Source organism: Cygnus atratus, chromosome 1 (genome assembly GCF_013377495.2).
Source record: "Cygnus atratus isolate AKBS03 ecotype Queensland, Australia chromosome 1, CAtr_DNAZoo_HiC_assembly, whole genome shotgun sequence".
Taxonomy (NCBI): Eukaryota; Metazoa; Chordata; class Aves; order Anseriformes; family Anatidae; genus Cygnus; species Cygnus atratus.
The window spans coordinates 203,311,244-203,330,359 of NC_066362.1; the positions used below are offsets into that span (position 1 = coordinate 203,311,244).

General features: G+C 37.6%; 1 protein-coding gene across 1 annotated transcript; it reads left to right on the plus strand.

Annotated features, from left to right (window-relative positions):
* Positions 1-14,001: 14,001 nt before the first annotated feature.
* LOC118254824 (taste receptor type 2 member 40-like) lies at positions 14,002-14,937 on the plus strand. The gene has a single exon (XM_035560478.1). It carries the CDS (start codon positions 14,002-14,004, stop codon positions 14,935-14,937), a length of 936 nt encoding a protein of 311 aa, XP_035416371.1.
* The last annotated feature ends 4,179 nt before the right edge of the window (positions 14,938-19,116 follow it).

Sequence of the window (19,116 nt, forward strand, 5' to 3'; positions counted from 1 at the left end):
TTATTTGACCAGTGTTGATAGCAGAATAGTTGGAAGATGAATCTGAGTTATGTGACTGCTGAGGGTTAGACTTAGAGTTTAAAAGCTTCTTTAAAGGAATAAGTTATTTTTAATGCATCCAGAACGTGAATATATTAGCCTAAGCTGCTTAGTACATCTGAATGGATTCTTGACTGTAAAACAAAATAGTTGAAACAACCTAGTGGCTTCATCTACAACAGACTGGCTGAATCTATACCACAGAGAAGTTTTCTTCTCTGGGCCCCAAAGGATCCTAAGAAGAAAGTAGTTAATTAGTGCATGAAATTGTTTATGAAATACCATGAGGATTGTATTGCAGCCTGCCACAGTAGTGTTTTTGTGTATTTGTTTGGCACGGCTGGGTCCATCTAATATTTTGCCAAGAATGTCCAGAACAGCCCCATTTTGCCCTCTTTCCTCCTAGAACCCTCTAATTCTGCTCCTACTTGCTCCATGTGGGAGCTGTCTCCTGTGCTCATCTTCCTGCTTTCACTGAGCTGATTTAATCTGCTAGGTTTGCAGAATACCATTTACTCGTGTTAGTGTGCTAGTTGTTTTTCAGCTCAAAAAAATAAATAAATTCATGATGGAGGCCACTGGGCATTGAATCTGGCACAGGCAAACCAGCAGCAGCTGGCGGGAGCAAGACAACCCATTCTCTGCCACAGGGAAATGTTACGCTGTCTCAGCTGTATCGCTGAAATGTGTCCTTATTCCACTTTAAATTAATAAATCATTCACATATAACCCATGTTAACTGAGTAGACTTTGACAATCAGACCTGTCCATGTTATATGTCTTTTCATTAAAGCTAATTATAGTTTTTGATATTTAAAAACTGGCATAAAGTGTTCACATTTTTTTGGGTGTTTCTCCTTTCTCCTTATCTCAAATCATAATAACTTTGAAAAAAAAAATAATTTGGGTAAGTATAAATCTGCAACAAAGATCCCAGAGAGATTTTTAATTGTTCTGCTTTTCCTGAGGAAGGCCAAATGTCACATTCTTGGATTTAGTCAGATCTGCACAGTAAATCTAAATACAAAATATCTGAACACCACTGCAAATAACAGTCAAAATCCAAAACAATAAATAAATGTTCTGCAATAAAAGCAGTTATAACAGTTATTTCTAAGTGGGATTGAATTGAGTAACTAATTGCCATTTCTGAAATAATGAGCCTTATTCTCTTGTTTACTGCAGAGTAAACAAAGAATAATTCCTCAGTATTTTACTGCCTTAGACGTGTGAAAGTGATACAAGTGAAACAGACTTTGGGCTTCTGCTTTATTAGTGGAAATGAAGAATTATGAGCAAAAACACCAGTGTGAATCCTTTTAAACAGGCAAAATTATTACTTTTGGGAGTCCTTTCTGGATTCAAATATAATTGTGGTTGGAACTAATTTTCTCCTACACTACTTGGGGCAAAACTGCTGTTATTGCTGTGCATGTATTTACAGACTTTGGCACAATGGGATTCAATTATATTCTGGGATCCAGGTACTTCACTAATACAAATAATTATAGTTGTAGCATGGGGACTGTATTTTGTGGTTGGACATAGTCAAAACCATGGAAGTACAATGTACTGAACTGTCAGAAGTGCTACATAATGTAGCATAGCTCAGCAACATTAATTCATTTACACCAGGTGGGACCAAAGGTCTGCCTGTCCAGGGACCTCCTTGTGACAGAAGCAGAGAACAGATGCCTAGGGAAGATTATACAAACTGGACAAATATAGACATTATTTTCTCCTGATACTCTCCTGGGCATCAAAATTTTATAGCCCAGGGACTATGTGAACCAGATTATTTATTTATTTATTTATTTATTTTTAATGTATTTAAGCAATACCCAATTGATTTATTCCTATGGACATCTAAATTCATCTTTTGGATCCATGCAGACTTTTAGCACTGGTAGTATCTCCTGACAAGCAGTCCTGCAACTTCCCCTATGTGTAATGTGGAATACCAACTTTTGTTTGCTTTTAACTCCTCTTTCATTTGATGCCACCTATTTACTGTACAAGAAAAGACCATAAGTTGTCAACCCTATTCACCTTTTCCATGTAAGAGATTTTTGTGTACCAGCAAGTCATATCCCTCAAAACTGTCTGGTTTTACCACATTGAGGAGTTCAGCAGTTATTTCATTTTATGGAAACCTGCCTTCAACTGTCCCAGAAAACATCCATCTGTAGAAATTAATTCATAACAGGATAAATTGGTCTTTTGCTTCTACCATTTTAACTTGAAACATAGGAAAAACTACTTTGTGTGTGTGTGTATGTATGTGTGTGATTTTGAATGTGCTTCCCACTTGAGAATATCATTCTAAACTTTGCATACAGTAAACAGACATGTGTCATTGTGCTGAGCATTTTCTCAAGGTTTTGATGGCTTTTTATTTCATGCATCATTCACCCCTTGCTGTAGTAATCACACCAAGTAACATTTAATTACTGCTAAATTAAAAGCTGATAGGATATTGAGAAATAATACCTGGACCCAGGCATGTTGGTAATGGATTTCATTGTACTCTACTATCCCAAGCTATGCTCACATCCATGTGACATCTAGTTACTACAAAGTAAATAACTAACAGAATGAATTGTAGTTTTTTCATTAGTTTTCTTCACATCTGGGAAGCTGGACTTAAAAAGTCAAGTGACCTGATCTCAGAGCTGTACAGAAGATGTTACTTAAGTCGTGTGCATCAGAAACAGGTTATAAATATACAGACTTTTTCTTTATTTATATGAGCTCCGAAGCTCATATAAGCTCATATAAGGAGAGACTTCAATACAAATCTTTCTGAACAGATAACGTTTTCCTTCTCCTAGAGGCAGTGCCAGAAATATTGCTGACTTTCAAGGTGAGTAGGATTTGCTGTGACATGTCGCTTACATTACTAAAAAAGTATAAGTAAGCAGTGAAAATCAGGATTAATCTAAATTTGCATCACAGGTGGTGTGGAGTATTGACAGAGGGATTTGCATTGCAGTCGACTGTCAGAATGGCACACTGGTTATACAAACACAAGCGGATCCAGCATCAGATCACTGCAAGCGATTTGCTAATAGTGCTGAAATAGTGGAAGCCTATAAATGGTATTAAGGACACAATACTTATTTGTACTAAAAGGCACATTTATATGAAAGGTGTACAGTTGGCAAAAGTAGGCACTTAACAGTTGATAATTAAAAAAAATGCATATTTAATTTTGCTTGTACAGTGCTCTTGATGATAAAATCTTTAATGGTATCACCACATACAGTTGTTTTTACTGATCTTTTTTCTTGTGATGGATTCGTTGCATTGGGAAAAAACAGCTTTCTATTTGCTGAATTTCAGTTATCGCTTACAAATAGTACAGTAGAATTGCTAACAAAATTGCAAAGATCATTTTTTTAAATGGAAAAACAGTTTAAATGAACTTGTTTTACCTAAATACTACAGAGCATTATTGTGAGATAAATTTACAATTCAGATACATTTAGAAACTGAGGACATATTTCTTAAATATTAATATGTGTTTTAAACTTATAAATCCACTATAACAAAAAAGAAACAAAAAAACAAGCACACAAAACAAAAAGCTATGTTGCAGTTAAGTGTTGTTTCTCAGATACATTAATTAATATAGTCTGTATGAGTGGAAAATATTTATTTATTTATTTGTTAACTCTTTGAATTCTTGGTTTCTCATTCCGTTTGGTGTTCAAATGACAAAATGAAAATTATTCTCTTCTGAACATTGGACTTCTTTCACTGGTCAAACACGGTAATCTAGTGCCTTTGTCTGTGGGACTTTCTGAAGAGGGCTGCCAGCTATGTCTCAGAACTTGACGCAGACCTGACAGCTACTGGAGGTCTACTAAACAACAACAGAAGTAGAATACTGGAGAGAAGATATTGGTCAATGGTTATTTTAAAGTCTAGTGACACTAGGATATGGAGAAAAGGTCTCCCAAGGTATTTGTGTCAAGCAGTAAGAGTGGTGGCAAGGTGACTTCTGGCCTTGTCAATGACTGTTCATGTTTGTGAGACCACCACAACCCTCAGCTCTGCAGATCCGTGAACAGACTGCAAATCTGTTTCTTGAGCTCTGTGTTCTTTCCAGAAGTAATGTGTTAAAGTCAGGTTTACTACATGTCTGAAAAGCAGTTTGGGGCTTACCTATTACTGTACGTGCAATTTCTTTTCATTGTGTCCTGTGATCCAGACATTTAACTTTATTTCTGGTAGCCTAAAAAGGGGAATGTTGAGCTCAATTCTACCTTATAATGTTTTGCTTTTTCTTTCAACTTTATAACATGACCAGGTTTCTTTGTACACCTTCCTTAAAAAGAAAAAATGTTTAAGTTGCCTTTCTCAAAGCTTAAAATGTCATTGCATCCTCTGGGCAATGCAGGTTACCAAGGTCTATTGCTCTGACTGATGTAATTAGAGATTTTTCTTCTAGGTGTTGTGTATGATCATCAACATTTTTGTGTTTTCAGCTGAGTGCAAGGAAAACCTGAATGATGATGGCAAACTAAGTATAAATAATTCATTCATTGTTAAAATACTTTATTTGTTTTATTAAGAGCAAGAAAAACACTTGTCATTGTGCACTGGGTTTACATGGAAAGGTTTTGGTAGCGGATGGCTGCAGAGGTGGCCTCTGTGAGAAGAATCCAGAAGCTGCCCCAAGTCAGATAAGGGCCAGTTTCAGCTGTCTCCAAAAGAGACCCGCCGCCGCCCAGAGCTTAGCCAATAAGCGATGTTGTTTGTGCCTCTGTGAGAGCAGAGTGAAGAAAGGGTCAAAAAACTGTTGTGCTACAGCAGATGTGAGAACTGTCAGAGAAGCAGCCCTGCAGCCCCCGAGGTTAGTGTAGAAGGAGGGCAGGAGGTGCTCCAGGCACGCAGCACAAGTTCCCCTGCAGCCCATGGAGAGGCCCCTGGTGGAGCAGGCTGTCCCCCTGCAGCCCACGGGTTCCACATGGAGCAGATCTCCATGCTGTAGCCTGTGGAGGAGCCCCCGGTGGAGTAGGTGGATGTGGCCTGGAGGAGGCTGCGGCCCATGGAGAGCCCCTGCAGGAGCAGGCCCCGGGCTGGAGCTGCAGCCTCTGGAGAGGAGCCCATGCAGGAGCAGGGGGTCTGGGGGGAGCTGCCGCCCATGCTGGAGCAGTTTGCTCCTGGGGGATGGACCCTGTGGTACGGAGCCATGTGGGAGCAGTTCTTGAAGAGCTGCAGCCTGTGGGCAGCCCCCACAGGCTCAGTTCGGGAAGGACAGCATCCCGTGGGAGGGACCCTGTGTGGAGCAGGGGCAGAGTGACCGTGAAGGATTGGCGGAGACGAAGCATCAGGGACTGACCACAGCCCCCATTCCCCGTTCCTGTGTGCTGCTTGAGGGGAAGAGGTAGAAGGGAGTGAATGAGGGGAAGATGGTTTTAGTTTGCTTTTAGTTGTCACTTCTCTAGTCTCCTAGTGATAGTCAATAAATTAGATTAGTCTCCCTACTCTGAGTTTGTTTTGCCTGTCACAATAATTGCTGAGTGATCTCCCTGTCATTATCTCAACCTTTGAGCCCTTTTCATCGTATTTTCTTCCCCTTTGTCTTTGAGGAGGGGGAGTGAGAGAGTGGTTGTGGTGGAGTTCAGCTGCCCAGGAAGGTAAAACCACCACACATTGAAACTGAAAACTGAGGGACATCCCCCCTTCCTCCATCTCTTGCACAGCTGTTACTACTGAACGTGACGTTATATAGCATGGAGTAACTCCCTTTGTCAGCTGCGGTCAGCTGTTTTGGCTGTGTCCCCTCCCAGTAACCTGTGCACCCCCAGCTATCTTGCTGCCAGGGTAGCACCAGAAGTAGAAAAGTGTGAAAAGGCACTGTGTGAGCACTGCTCTGCAACAACCAAAACATTGGTATGTTATCACCACTGTTTTCATCACAAATCCAAGAAATAGCATCATACAAGCTACTATGAAGAAAATGTACTCCATCCCAGTCAAAACCACTATAAGGATAATATGCTTTCATTGAAAAATTTACCCTGAATTCATTATTACTTCTTAAGCTTTGTGGTGGATACTGTACAATACACAGTGAACCAAACTCAGCCCACAAGAGCTCTTCCAATCATAGTGACAAATGTCAGATAAAGATATAACTGTGGCTGCAAACAGTGATAGTTTGCAATGAAGATATGGAGATAAAAACAAAATGCTTTATTGTTGACCCAGCTAACACAGTATTCATCCCTTCCTATCCAGGAAGGCATCCAGTTAAAGCTTATAGGCATAGGCTGGCAGCTAGTTCCTTTGTGAATTGAGGTAGGGAAAACATGAGTGCTCTTCTGGTGTCGTACACTGATATGGGGCAAGGTTTTTGTAAGGCTTTCTGGAAAAGTGAGTTTTGGAGGGAATAAATTCATTTGCTGGTGTATTGAAGGTGAAGAAACAAATCGGGGAAATGAGAAAAAGGAGGGAATGAGAGTGAGTGGTGCAGGTGGCATCCAGCATTACTCAGGAAGTGAACACATTTCTTTTCATACTTTACATGGTATAAAGCACAAACTCATATTTACAAATACTATCTTCACTCATCTTTACAAATACTGTCTTGAGTTGATGCATAATTAGTTAAACTCTATTCCTTCATGACAAAGAGAAATTGTTACAGTCAGTAGTTTCTTCCTAACTCCAGCTTCTTCTTTCTGGGGTGTACATGCATTCTTACTTCCTTAAAGTTATAGTTACTTCTTTGTTTCATCTGTGCTGCGTTCTATCTTTTTGACCTTGCTCAAGTATTTTGAAGGACTCTTTCCATTAGCTTTGTATGATCGGTCTTCAGTTTTGACAACAGCCCTCTGAAAAACAAATTGTATTTTACTGATATTAACAGTATGTTATCTCCAGTTCAACAATGACAGCAGTATGACAGCTTGCAAATTAATCGTAAAAGAGATTATCACCCTTTCACATGTATTTTTGAGATATTTTGCAGCATTACTTCTTTGTGAAATATAAAGTCAGCAATGTGTTAAATGGCAGCTTGATTTATTGTTTACTAGATTCAGGATATTTTATTAAGGTTCACAAGCCTTCTACACCTTGTCAAATACATGAGGAACACTTGATGAACCATTTTAGAAAGTGCCATGGGCAGCAACAACCATGTTTACAGCAATAGAGTCAGGACTGCTGAGTTTCTGGGCAAGAGTCTAAACCCAAATGATGATGGCTTACCTTTTCTTTTTTCTTGCAAGTTTTGTTGGCCTATTTCTTCATCTTATACAAGAAGTATTCTCCTATTCTTTGTTGATGTTGTTGTTGTTTTTATTATTCAATTATTTTTCTATAAGGATCTTATTACTAAGTACTTCATTGTCTTATGCCTGTGTTATAAATATGTGCTATTCATTACGGACTGTAAAAATCTTATTTATTAAAAAGCTCATGATTTAAAGGTGAACAAATGTCATGAGGATCTAGTAGGCACTTACTCCACTGGAATTGAATTTATTATGATTCCTTGGTGTCCTGGTTTCAGGTAGGTCAGAGTTAATTTTCCTCCTAGTAGCTGGCAGGGTGCTATGTTTTGGATTAGAATGAGAAGAGCGCTGATAACATGCTGATGTTTTAATTGTTGTAGAGCAGTGCTTACACCAAGCCAAGGACTTTTCAGCTTCTCGCTCTGTCCTGCTAGCGAGCAGGCTAGGGATGCAGCAGGAGCTGGGAGGGGACAGACCCAGGACAGCTGACCCAAACTGGCCAAAGGGGTATTCCATACCATCTGACGTCATGCTGAACAATATATAGGGGTGGCTAGCCGGGGTGGAGGGGGGGGCCGGCTGCTCGGGGATAGGCTGGGCATCGGTCAACGGGTGGTGAGCAATTGCATTGTGCATCACTTATTTTGTACACATTATTACTATTAATACTATTATTATTATTATTATTATTGTTATTGTTATTGTTATTCTTTTCCCTGTCTTAATAAACTGTCTTTATCTCAACTCACAGACTTCACTTTCCCGTTTCTCTCCCCCATCCCGGAGAGGGAGGGGGGAGGGTGAGCGAACGGCTGTGTGGTGTTTGGCTGCCAGCCGGGCTAAACCACAACACTTAGAAAGTGGTGTCCTTCCTCCAAATTGAAATAAAGTCTGTTTTCCTTTATTTTTTCAGCACAAAATACGAGTGAACAACAAATTATTCTCATCTCCCTCTCTCTTTCTCTATTAGGAAATTGAATGTTTACTACCATGGTAGTATGCATTCTTGACTTTCTTGTACTGTTTTGCAAATCTTTTAATTTAGTTGTGGTATAATAAAACATAAACAGCAAATGGTTAGCACATGTTAAACACAAAACTGTAATGTCACTAGGAGGCAGGGAAAAAGTTGAAATTCTTCCAATATTTTTCTTTCCAGGTAGAATTCTAAAATGAAATTACAGGCTAGGTATTCTGCTTTTAGACAGAAAACATGAGGGAGACAGCATGATTCCAGTAATGCAGTTCAGCTGGTGATCCAGAGCCCTTCTAACGTTTCAGGGGAGCAGATTGTGAAGACTGAAAAAGAGAAGCTAATGATTCCAGATCATGTCTTCCTAATAATCATAATGACTTAGAGAATGATAGGAAAAGCTAGATTTGTGATTCACTTAGTACACTAACAATGTGAATAGATGAGATGTGTCCTTCTGAAGCATGATCTTAATCTGTCCAAACCCTACCCTAGTTCTGATTTCACTGTAACAGTCTGAGTTTGAAAAACATTTAAGAATTGTTTGAGGAACATCAAACAAAATGACAGCATCTACTAGACCTCATAAGTCTTATTTTTTCCTGCTGTGTGCTTGATCTCTCCAGTCTTGGAGAGTGGACAAAAATTAATTGGACAGTCCAACAAATTTTAGTAGTAGTTTTCACAGGAGTACCCCATAACAAACACTCATGTAAAAGACATTATACAATAGGTGTTTTTTTAAAATGTCAGTTTTTTACTTGTGTATTTATCTGCTGGTCCAGCTGCTGGAGTGAATGGCCATGCAAGATGAAATTTATCTCATTAAACTTACCATATCTACACTTCAGATACAAACATATATACCTATGATAGTCAGCCAAACATTGTTATAAAGGAAAATATGGCCAACTCTGCTATTGCAAGAATGGACTTTTAAGGTTATATCTAAATTGACGGTCTTGGGATTGCTTCCTCATGTGCATGTTCAGGTAAATGCCATTACCCCACCTTGATTTCACTCTGGATCATGGCCGAACCTTCACATGTCCATATCTCCATGAGATGAAAAGCCTGGTTCTCAAGTTAGAAGCAAGTTCAACTGCATGGACTTTACAGATGTTCATCTCCATGGTTTTTGTTTATGATTTTTTTTCCTCAAATGTGCTGGAGGTATCACATGAGAAAGCTTTACATTTTGAAATTTGCTCAAGAATTAGTTTGGCGTAGATGAGGGCACCAAAATTCAAAAGGCATGTCTGTTAACATGCAGAGAGATGAGTAAAGATACAGAAGGGTGGCAGCAGTTTGAGCACCTGTCATGTCACACCAAAATCTTAAAAGACAGCAGCAAGAACTTAACGCAAAAAAGTCAATGCCATTAAACATGTTCTATTTTTTCCTATCCTCAATCCAGCCATAGGCAATTACTTCTCACTAAAACTTATGAAACAGTGGTTGTAGTTGGATGGTTCATCAGCAACATTTCCAAGATATGCATCTTCCTGAACAATACAAGAAATAAATCTTCCAGTATCATATTCATATGCTTCTTGCACACAGTAAAAGGCTGAAAGATTAACCAGATACCAGTTAATTAGTGCTTCATGCTTTTCTGAATGAGCAGAATGGACAGTGTTTTACAAGAGCCAGAAACTGTCTGCTGTGCTTTAATAATCTCTCTAACTACTTCAACAATTAAAATTATTGTAGGAATTGTGGGAAGTGTATTTATCACAGTTGTTAATACGAATGCATGAATCAAAAGAGGAAAGCTGTTACCCAGTGAACTGAACCTATCTTCTCTAAGTACAGTGTGTTTTGTCTTGTAAGGGAAAATGTATAAATTCAGACACTTCTCTCCAGAATTTACTATTTGTGTCACACTAATACTGTCCTGTGATTATTTTTAAGAATTGCTAGAGTCCGCATCACACTGTGGCTCAGCCACTTTTATAAATTCAATCACATGCTCTCCCAGAGGATGAGGTCAAGGAACTCTGACATATTGTAAGGTCTCTTCTGTATCCTCTGCCAACTAGATCTGTTCTGAACATGACTGTTAAATCTGTAGCTCAAAAAGAAATCTACAAAAGAGCATTAATGTGGCAACCCTACCTGGGATCTGCAAGCTCTTTGTCTTTCCTTCACAGAGTATCTCCTTTCCTTTATTGCAGTTGTCCTTTCATCCAGGTTGCTGCTGGTCTCTTTGTGGAGACACATCACACCAAAGTGAATCTATATGTCTGATTACATATACCCAATGACATGTGTGTGTGTAGGTGTCTTTAAAATTCTGATCTCTGGTTTTATTGCTAAGAAAATGTTGACCTATCTAGACAATATAATTGAAAAATCAAGGAAACTTACAATCCTAGTATTAGATAAATTCTAAATATTTGGAGTAATCACCCTTATTTTCATCATAGTTTGTTCCTAATAGAAATAGATGAAGCTGAGAATTCATCATGATATAAAATATTATATAAGAACAGAAACTTCTGTGACCACAGCATGAAGTTCTCGACATACAGCATCCTTCAGGACTTCAGACTCCATTTTCTTGCAAGTCTGAATATTTGTAAATCACTGTTATAAAACTGGGATTTTTTGACTTCTGAATTCAGAGCAAACAACCTCAACATCGTTGTAGTTTTTGGTCTTTCCACTGCTGTGAGGACAATCCATGAAATCATGTCTATGTCTCCCTGAGGTTGCTCTATGAACCACTGAAGGGTCCTATTCATATTTACACAGGGATCCATTATAAGCCTTATCATTCCTGTCTCATTGTACATTATCACCATAGATGTGTACACCAGGCCTGAAAACTAAAATGACACATTATTGCTGTGCTCCATAAAAACCTTCCGGCCCATCTTATCTGCAGTATACAGGCCCTGCAACCATGGCTCACTTAAGTAAGGTGCTCATACTGCCACCACCCCTCAGTACCCTCAGCTTTTTGCAAAAGCATGTTGCAACTAAGCTGCAAGGTTAGGAAAAGGCAAAAGGGGGAATGAGAGAATTCAGGGTGCTGCATACTGGTAGGTGAAACTATGATTATCTCCAGCAGCCAACCTGCTCACTCTGTCTGGGACCAAACTGGTGCCAACATCAGGAACAGTCAAGTCCTGGTTTCTGTTATCCATAAACTGGCCTTTTGTATCATGGTGATTGCAGGTATGTTGTCATCATCCATGAGCAGACTTATGGTCCTCTGGAGAGCCCCAGAATATTGTACCACTCGCACAGTCCCTCAGGAAACCCTTGGCGTACTAGGAGACAAAAAGAAGAAATAAATATCTATATAGAAACCATACCTGGGAATGGAGCACTTTAGCTCAGTAACAAAGAACTGAGAGACAGGCTACCTGAATTATATGAGCCATAGACTTGCTACCAGGGTGCAGAGGTTGTGTGATGGCTTCTTTGTAAAGGACCTGGTGGGAATCTTCAAGGCACGAATGTCTTCTCTGTCAAGTAGTTATTCCAATTCTTGACCTTGCTCAGAGGAAAAAATAAATAGGTAAATGGAAATTAGATTTGTTTTCCTTTAAAATTCTTATTTTTGATGGTGGATATGAAGAGAGAATAGAATTTTGTAACTGTTTTCTGGAACAGTTCAGAATACATTTTAGTCTTGCAGTTTTCTAGACTATCTTCCAATGCAGTTTCTTCTACTTCATAATTGCAGTGCTGTTTTTTATAAGCGTATAAAAATAAAGTGTTATTGTCATGTTCCCTTGAGTAACTTAATGACTACATTTTTAAGGTAACTGATTACTGTAATTATGTAATGTATATTCCGTGTACAGGAAGCTTTATGCATGTAACTTTAAAATACACCGTAGGCGTCAAGTTACACTTTCTTTTCTTTTCTTTTTTTTTTTTTTTCCTTAGTAAGATATGACTTTATCACTATTTTGAAATACTTCTTGTGAGATACATGATAGGAAAAGTAAACATGCCAATGTATTCTTTGTTTTGTTTTATTATGTTTTCCCCCTTTGGCTTTTTGAAATTTGGAAGCTCTATAAGATATTTTGTAAAAGTGTCTCAAAATTGCTATTTTATTTTTTATTTTTAAATTTACATTGTTGTGATGAAGAAAATATAGTCACTTCTTAAGGAAAAAGCTTCCAGTCTTTGTGATTACTAGGACCTAAATGGAAATGTAAATTGAGCATGACTGAAGTATTGACAGAAAAAAAAATATGGAGATTTTCATTTCAATAAGTTGATGAAGAAATGCACTCGTACCAATTTAAGTTAGCTATTTCACTACTGAACAATTCTACAAACGCTAGGATATGGTTGGATATATATATACATAGTATATATAGTATATATATATGTATATATATATATATATAGGCTATACATCCTAGGATGAAGATAGGATATAATGGTAAACAGTACATCCCCAATTGGCAGGTTTTATCACATTGAGAACCCTGGTCTGCCTTTCACTTCGAGTCATCTTACTCCATTGAGAAATGGACTCCAGAAGTATATGTCAACCTTCCACAAAAAAATGATAAAAACTTTACTGCCTAAGTAAAGTACTTTTCAGTAGCCAAATTTCCTTCCATGATGTCAAAGTATTCGTGTCTTCCTTCATATTTCCCTAATGCAAAAAATAATTTATTTACAACATTAATGCACCAATATTACATTAATGGATTGAATTAATGGGATTGTGGCTGAGAAAATGAGGAGAAATTGTTCCATAAATCTAGACATATTTCTTTTTAAGTTAGAAATAATGCACTGTGGGCTTTAACACCACCACCACCTCCCCTCCAATCTTTGTGGACTAATTGCAGCATCTAGCCAAAAAGGGCACACATATGCAGACAGATGACAGACTTTCACTCCATAAAGAAAAAGAGGTCCAGATCTGCTGTCTAGAGAAGAAACTTCACTGTGAAATGCAGGTGGGATAGAGGTCATGGCAGTGAAAGTAGCTGGGGAAGGTGGGACTTTAACAGTGTTCTGCTCGATGGACTGCTCTGCTTCACTATCCTGCTGTCATAAGTCTCCCCATTATACAACCACACACTGTCATCTTTTGATCCCATATACGTGACCATCACAAGAGATGGTCATAGAAGTGACCATCTACATGAACACATCAGAAGTGGGTAACTATATGAAGCAATAAATAATAGCAATAGGGAAGCTTGTTTGCCTGGGGTGCTCCCCAAAAATGGGACAAGGCTGTACAATCTTCACCATGTTAAAATGGTGGTGATTAACTAGTGTGGTCATACTTGACAGAGTTTCAAAACAATATGAAAGATAATAGTTATAATATAAAACCTCTTGTTATCTCCTGACAAGCTGCTGGCTGTGTTGGGTTGCTAGATACATCTTCTTCCACATTGTCAGGTACAGTCATAATCACAGAGCCAGAGCCTTCTGTCATTCCAGGTGGGAATATAAATAATTGGATAAAAGATAAGGCAGTTAATACACCTGACAATCCCACATCCCTAATGAAAAACGTAGGCAAATCTTATGCATGTAAAAATTTAGAATTAATTATTAAATCCTTCTCTGATTTGCAAGCTCAGGAACAACACCAACAAACATATTCTACTATCATTCCCAGATGTCTTGTTCCTCGATATAAGGCAAGCAGACTGGGGCTGGGGCTAGTCATATACTGTCTGATCTGCTCATCTTTTGCACAGCTTCACAAGTTAATCAGGCAGAGGTGACCAAGGCAGCGAGATGTTACCTCCAGTTCTCATCATTTCAATGTGTATTGTAGCTATTGAAGTTGTTGTTGGATTTATGGGAAATGGATTTATTACAGCTGTTAATAGCATTAACTGGATCAAAAGCAAAAAAATCTCTGCTGCTGATATGATTCTGATCTTCCTGAGCACATCAAGATTTATCTTGCAGGTGACTGTAATGATGTACATTCACAGTCTCTATTTTACAGATGTTTTTAAGTTGGCTTCTGTGTACAAAGCTTTTGGTGCTGTATGGATGTTTGTAAACCATGCCAGTTTGTGGTTCAGTACCTGGCTCTATGTACTCTACTGTGCTAAAATAATCAATGTTACCCAATGGTTGTTGCTGCAAATCAAGCTCAGAATAACTGGGATGGTTCCACGGCTGCTTCTAGGATCACTGGTGGTCTCTTCCGTGACTTCTCTTCCTTTCTTATGGACTACACCCAGCACGTACCTCTGCTGCTCAACTGGGAACTGTAGAGAGAATAGCACAGTACACATCAGTGACTGGGATAGTTCACATCTGTACATTCTTCTTCTTTACTTTGCCGGTTGCTTTTTTCCTCTGGTACTATCTGTGGTAACCTCAGCCCTATTAATTACTTCTCTGTGCAAACACACCAAGAAGATGCAATGCTATGTAGATAGTTTCAGGGATCCTTTGATAGATGTTCACCTAACTGTAATTAAATCCATTATTTCTTTCCTGATCCTATATCTTTCCAGTTTTGTAGCTCAAATTCTTTTGACACTGTCAACTTCTCAAAGTCAAGATGCTGTGAAGGTTGCAGTATCTTTAGTAGTAGCTGGAGCATATCCTTCGATACACTCTGTTATCCTGATCATAGTCAATTCAAAGCTGAAACTGGCATTCAGGATGCTTTGCCAGCATTTTAAGTGTCATTTGGAAAGTATGACTCCCTGAGCCTTATGTTGCAGTTTAAGATTAAAACTCTCAAGTTATATATCTGGAGGAAAGATTTTATGCATTTATTGTTTCAACATCTTTGTTCTTTATCAAATGTTTTAGTCTTTCAGGGATTTCTGTGATTAAATCTCCTTAACATTTCATAACATCTGAAATAATATGCATTTTTACCCTTTGCTTTTTATTTTTTACTATACCACTCTTGCTCTCTCACAATCTGATTTAATAAAGAGGAAGAACAAGAATGCAGTAAAAGGAAACAATACACTTAAATACCAAATCAAGTACAAGATGTGTTGTGATTTCATATTCGCTGTTTAAGACTGCTGAATTTATGATACATTTGAATGAAAGAAAGTGGGACTAAAACAGAGACAAAAGTTACAGAACTCACACATATCAGTTCTCATGTAAAGAATCTTTCACCCGAGAAGCTTAAAATTGGCTGAAACACATGCTGCACAAGACTTAACAGAATATGCTTCTAAGCATGCAAAACTAGTTAGAAGATAACCTGGGGGAAATTAAGATATGGAGACATATAACTAATTAATGTAATTGTAATTATATTTTGAATGAGGTTTGTGTTAGAATTCTAGTATATACATAGCAACTTAACAGTTAAATCTCCCTTTAAAACTGTTTCTTTTGTTCAAAGCATACTTTATACTGGTTTGTTTATTTTTTGTTTCTTAAACGTTTTTTAGTAAGTTGGTGATTACAATGCAATTGGATGTAAGCATGTGGATCTACCTGTCCGCTGCAGAAAGTCTCTTTCTTGTTGACTATTCTGAACACAAATCTGACTTTTTACATGATTTGCTGTTGTTTTGAGTGGGTGTGAGTTGTTTCTAAGGCTCTTTTCTTTTGATACTTTATGCTTCTATGAAGTTTCACATGTGGTTGATGAAATATGTTCTTCAACAAATCCTGTAATGTTTTATCAAATAATGTGTTAGATGATTCTACTCTGAGGTTCTCAGCTCAGATGTACTGTTTTTAAGCTGTTTATCTACTCTGCAGAAATTTAGATAACGCTAGATTATAAATCACTATGGTGAGAGTTTCAGTCCAATCTATAAAATTAATGAAGAAGGTGATTCATTTAGTCTTGGAGTGTTTCAGCTTCAGTGTTTGAAAAACAGGATTAATATCTTTATAAAATGCTTTGAAATCACTATATAAAATTACTAGATAAATGATGAATACATTTTAAACTAATATTTTAAAATATTGTTTGCAAAGTAATATAGGTTAATGCAAATAAGAGGCATAAATAATTGTACAGTCCCATATGAAGCAGTATGATTATTAGCATGTCTAAACAGTGGGGTCAAACTGCATATCAGGAAAGGTGAATGATAAACTCCTTGACACAGTGTTTGGAGGAGCAGTACACTGTACCGTAAGACTCAGACTCTCGTTATGTCCAGACCCACATGATTTTTCTTTTGCTCAGTACTGTGCATGCTACATCAATACAGACTCAAAAGTCCCCTGAGAGCCCTGTCTGTTAAGTTTTGCAGGGAAGCAGATGGAAGCCACCATGGTCATGTCGCAGTGCAGCCCTGCTCCACAGCAAGCGATGGGGCATCCACTCCTGCACACCCTACCAACATGGACCAAGATCAGAAGAGCCACACAGTGACAGCTCTTCGGGCCCTTTCTCCATTTAGCATGAAAAGAAAGCCTTCTGAAAGAAATGAGGGATTATTTATCTATTTGTTAATTAACTTGATCAGGAGGATCTGGCTAAACTATTTTCCTCATAGAGTTCACTTCACTGTAGGTGTCTCCAAACCCATTTTTGGTGTCAGTCTAAAGACAAAGGGATCAGAGCCACAAATGAAAATACTGGCCTCTGCTCAGCTTTGTTACTGTCTCCTCACCTTCAGAAGGGAGAGATGTGAAGCAGGAGCAATGACTAATAAAATATCCTTTAGTGCTTCCAGGGGAGAGGAAGACAAAGCTCAAGTACTTGATGTCTTTATATTGTACTGATGAAAGTTTTGTTATACACAACATAGACTGGGATAGATGTATACATAAATTAGAATTTCAGATGAATGGATCAGTAAATAAAATATTAGTTTTGTCCTTTCACTTCCCATCTTTTCCCCAAGCTTCAATTTATTTTCATTTCTTCTTCTACAGAATTTGCAGTTTCACATTTATTTTCTGATCTTGCCCTGGTACTTAGATTTCAACCTTTCCCTTCCTAAAATAATTATCTATATTCTCTGCAGTTCTAATATATATTTTTTTTCTGGTATATTTTTTAAAAGAGCTTGCTGATTATTACTTTACAACAAAATATCATGCACCAAATTGTAGCAGTCTTTTGTCTATCCAGTTCACAGTAGAAAGAAAGTAAATCTGATCAATGTTTTAGTAATGACAGTTTTCCAGAATATATACATGTAGAATTTTAAAAAATAATAAATCCCAAACCTTAAACAAACAAACAAAACCCACCTTTGTTGAGATTTCATTGTCTAAGTGTTTTTATAAGCTAATTGAAAATAAGACTTAATTCACTAGTACATATCTCCTGGAACTTTGCAAGTTATATCAAATATAGACAGCACCAAGTCCACTGTAAGGATGGTCTTGTAAAGTATGAAAAGGTAATTAGTACTGCTGTTCCTAATGACTGCATGAAAACCAAGCCCTCTCTCATCCAAATTTTTATATATTTATTGTCCTGATTCTTGCTTTTCTAGATCATAATTCATCACTGTTGACTTTTCAGGAACAGCAGTATTTTTTGTGAAGACGTTAATGAGCTTCTGATTGCAGTCTCCATAGCATCTTCATGAAACTAGCAAATTTCTCCCTGCATTACCCAGCATATGAAACAGAAAGGAGAATTGTCACAGCCATTCTGGCTTTCCACTGTTGGTCTGCTCTGTCATTTCCTTTTGCTTGGATTAATTACAAGCTGTGTCTGACCATATCAGCAGCTGGGTAGTAGACATGAACTACAATACCAAAAAATCTTGATACTCTCTTCTGCTAACCACGGGGTCTTTGTTTTATTTTCTAATATTTTGCGTCTTCCATGGTGCTAGTTACCTCTCTGCAGAGATACACTACGCAGCACTGCCAGCTCCAGCTCAGAACAGATGTTCATATAAATGCCACTAAAGCTCTTTTTTTTCCCCTTTGCCAGTTTTTTAACATTAGTCATCAAGACTTTGATCTTATTTCCATCTGACTATACCATGGTGCTATTTTTTTCTGATTAGATAATCTCAAAAGTAAAATAAGTGTCAATGAACATGCCTTGTTGTACATTTTTTTTTCTCCTTTAAATATGATTTCACACCTTCCTGCAAGGTCTATAGAAAAGTTCTACCTTTTGGAAGAGTTTACAGTAGGATAATAACCTGGGATTATTTTTATCTCTATTTATTTGTCTTCCCTATCGTAATATTCAGGCTTATTTTCATTAATACAAGGACAACTTCTTCAGTGTTATGAAATACTTCTCAAAGATAATCCCTCTTCCCCTCAATACTCCTTATCCTGTTTGTTTCTTGTTTGAGGACATCTGTATGGGAGATCGTTGGAGCTTAGTTAGGTGTATAAATAGTGCTCCTCATGAATTGGTCAAACCTTTCATAGAAACATAGTTCTTAAAGGTTATAGTAAAATAACTAAATAAATAGATTAAAAAAAATAAATGAAACCAAAATAAACAAAAATCAAAATAGAAAACAAAACAAAAAATCAGTTTCAGAAAGAATGTGCAGCTGTTTTTAAATGCTACCCTTGAGTGTAAAAAATATTAGCTAATAGCTACATGTTAATATCATCTTGTAGCTGAATGCTTCATAAATTTCAAACTGCCATTTCATTTTCTTAATGTGTATCTCTTTGCAATGACTCAAAAATACTTTACAATGGCCAAGGTAATCATAATGAAAATCAACTACTGGACAAGCCAAGATGGAAAAGAACTGGACACTCATAAAACCAGAGTTCCTGACACTCAAGAATTTCAGAGGTCAGAATGTCTCATTCCTAAAACACTGCTCATCTCCATCCTGAGATGCCATATCCCCTCTACTATCGGTACTATATACTGTGTATTATCTGTGTTCAGTTTACCTGTGTATGAAAGCACCGGGACATTTTCTCATCAGAAGGCAGAGCACTTTTATGGATGGTAGC

Excerpts from the sequence above, each read along its gene's own strand:
- LOC118254824 (XM_035560478.1), top strand. The coding sequence starts at position 14,002 with ATGTTACCTCCAGTTCTCATCATTTCAATGTGTATTGTAGCTATTGAA.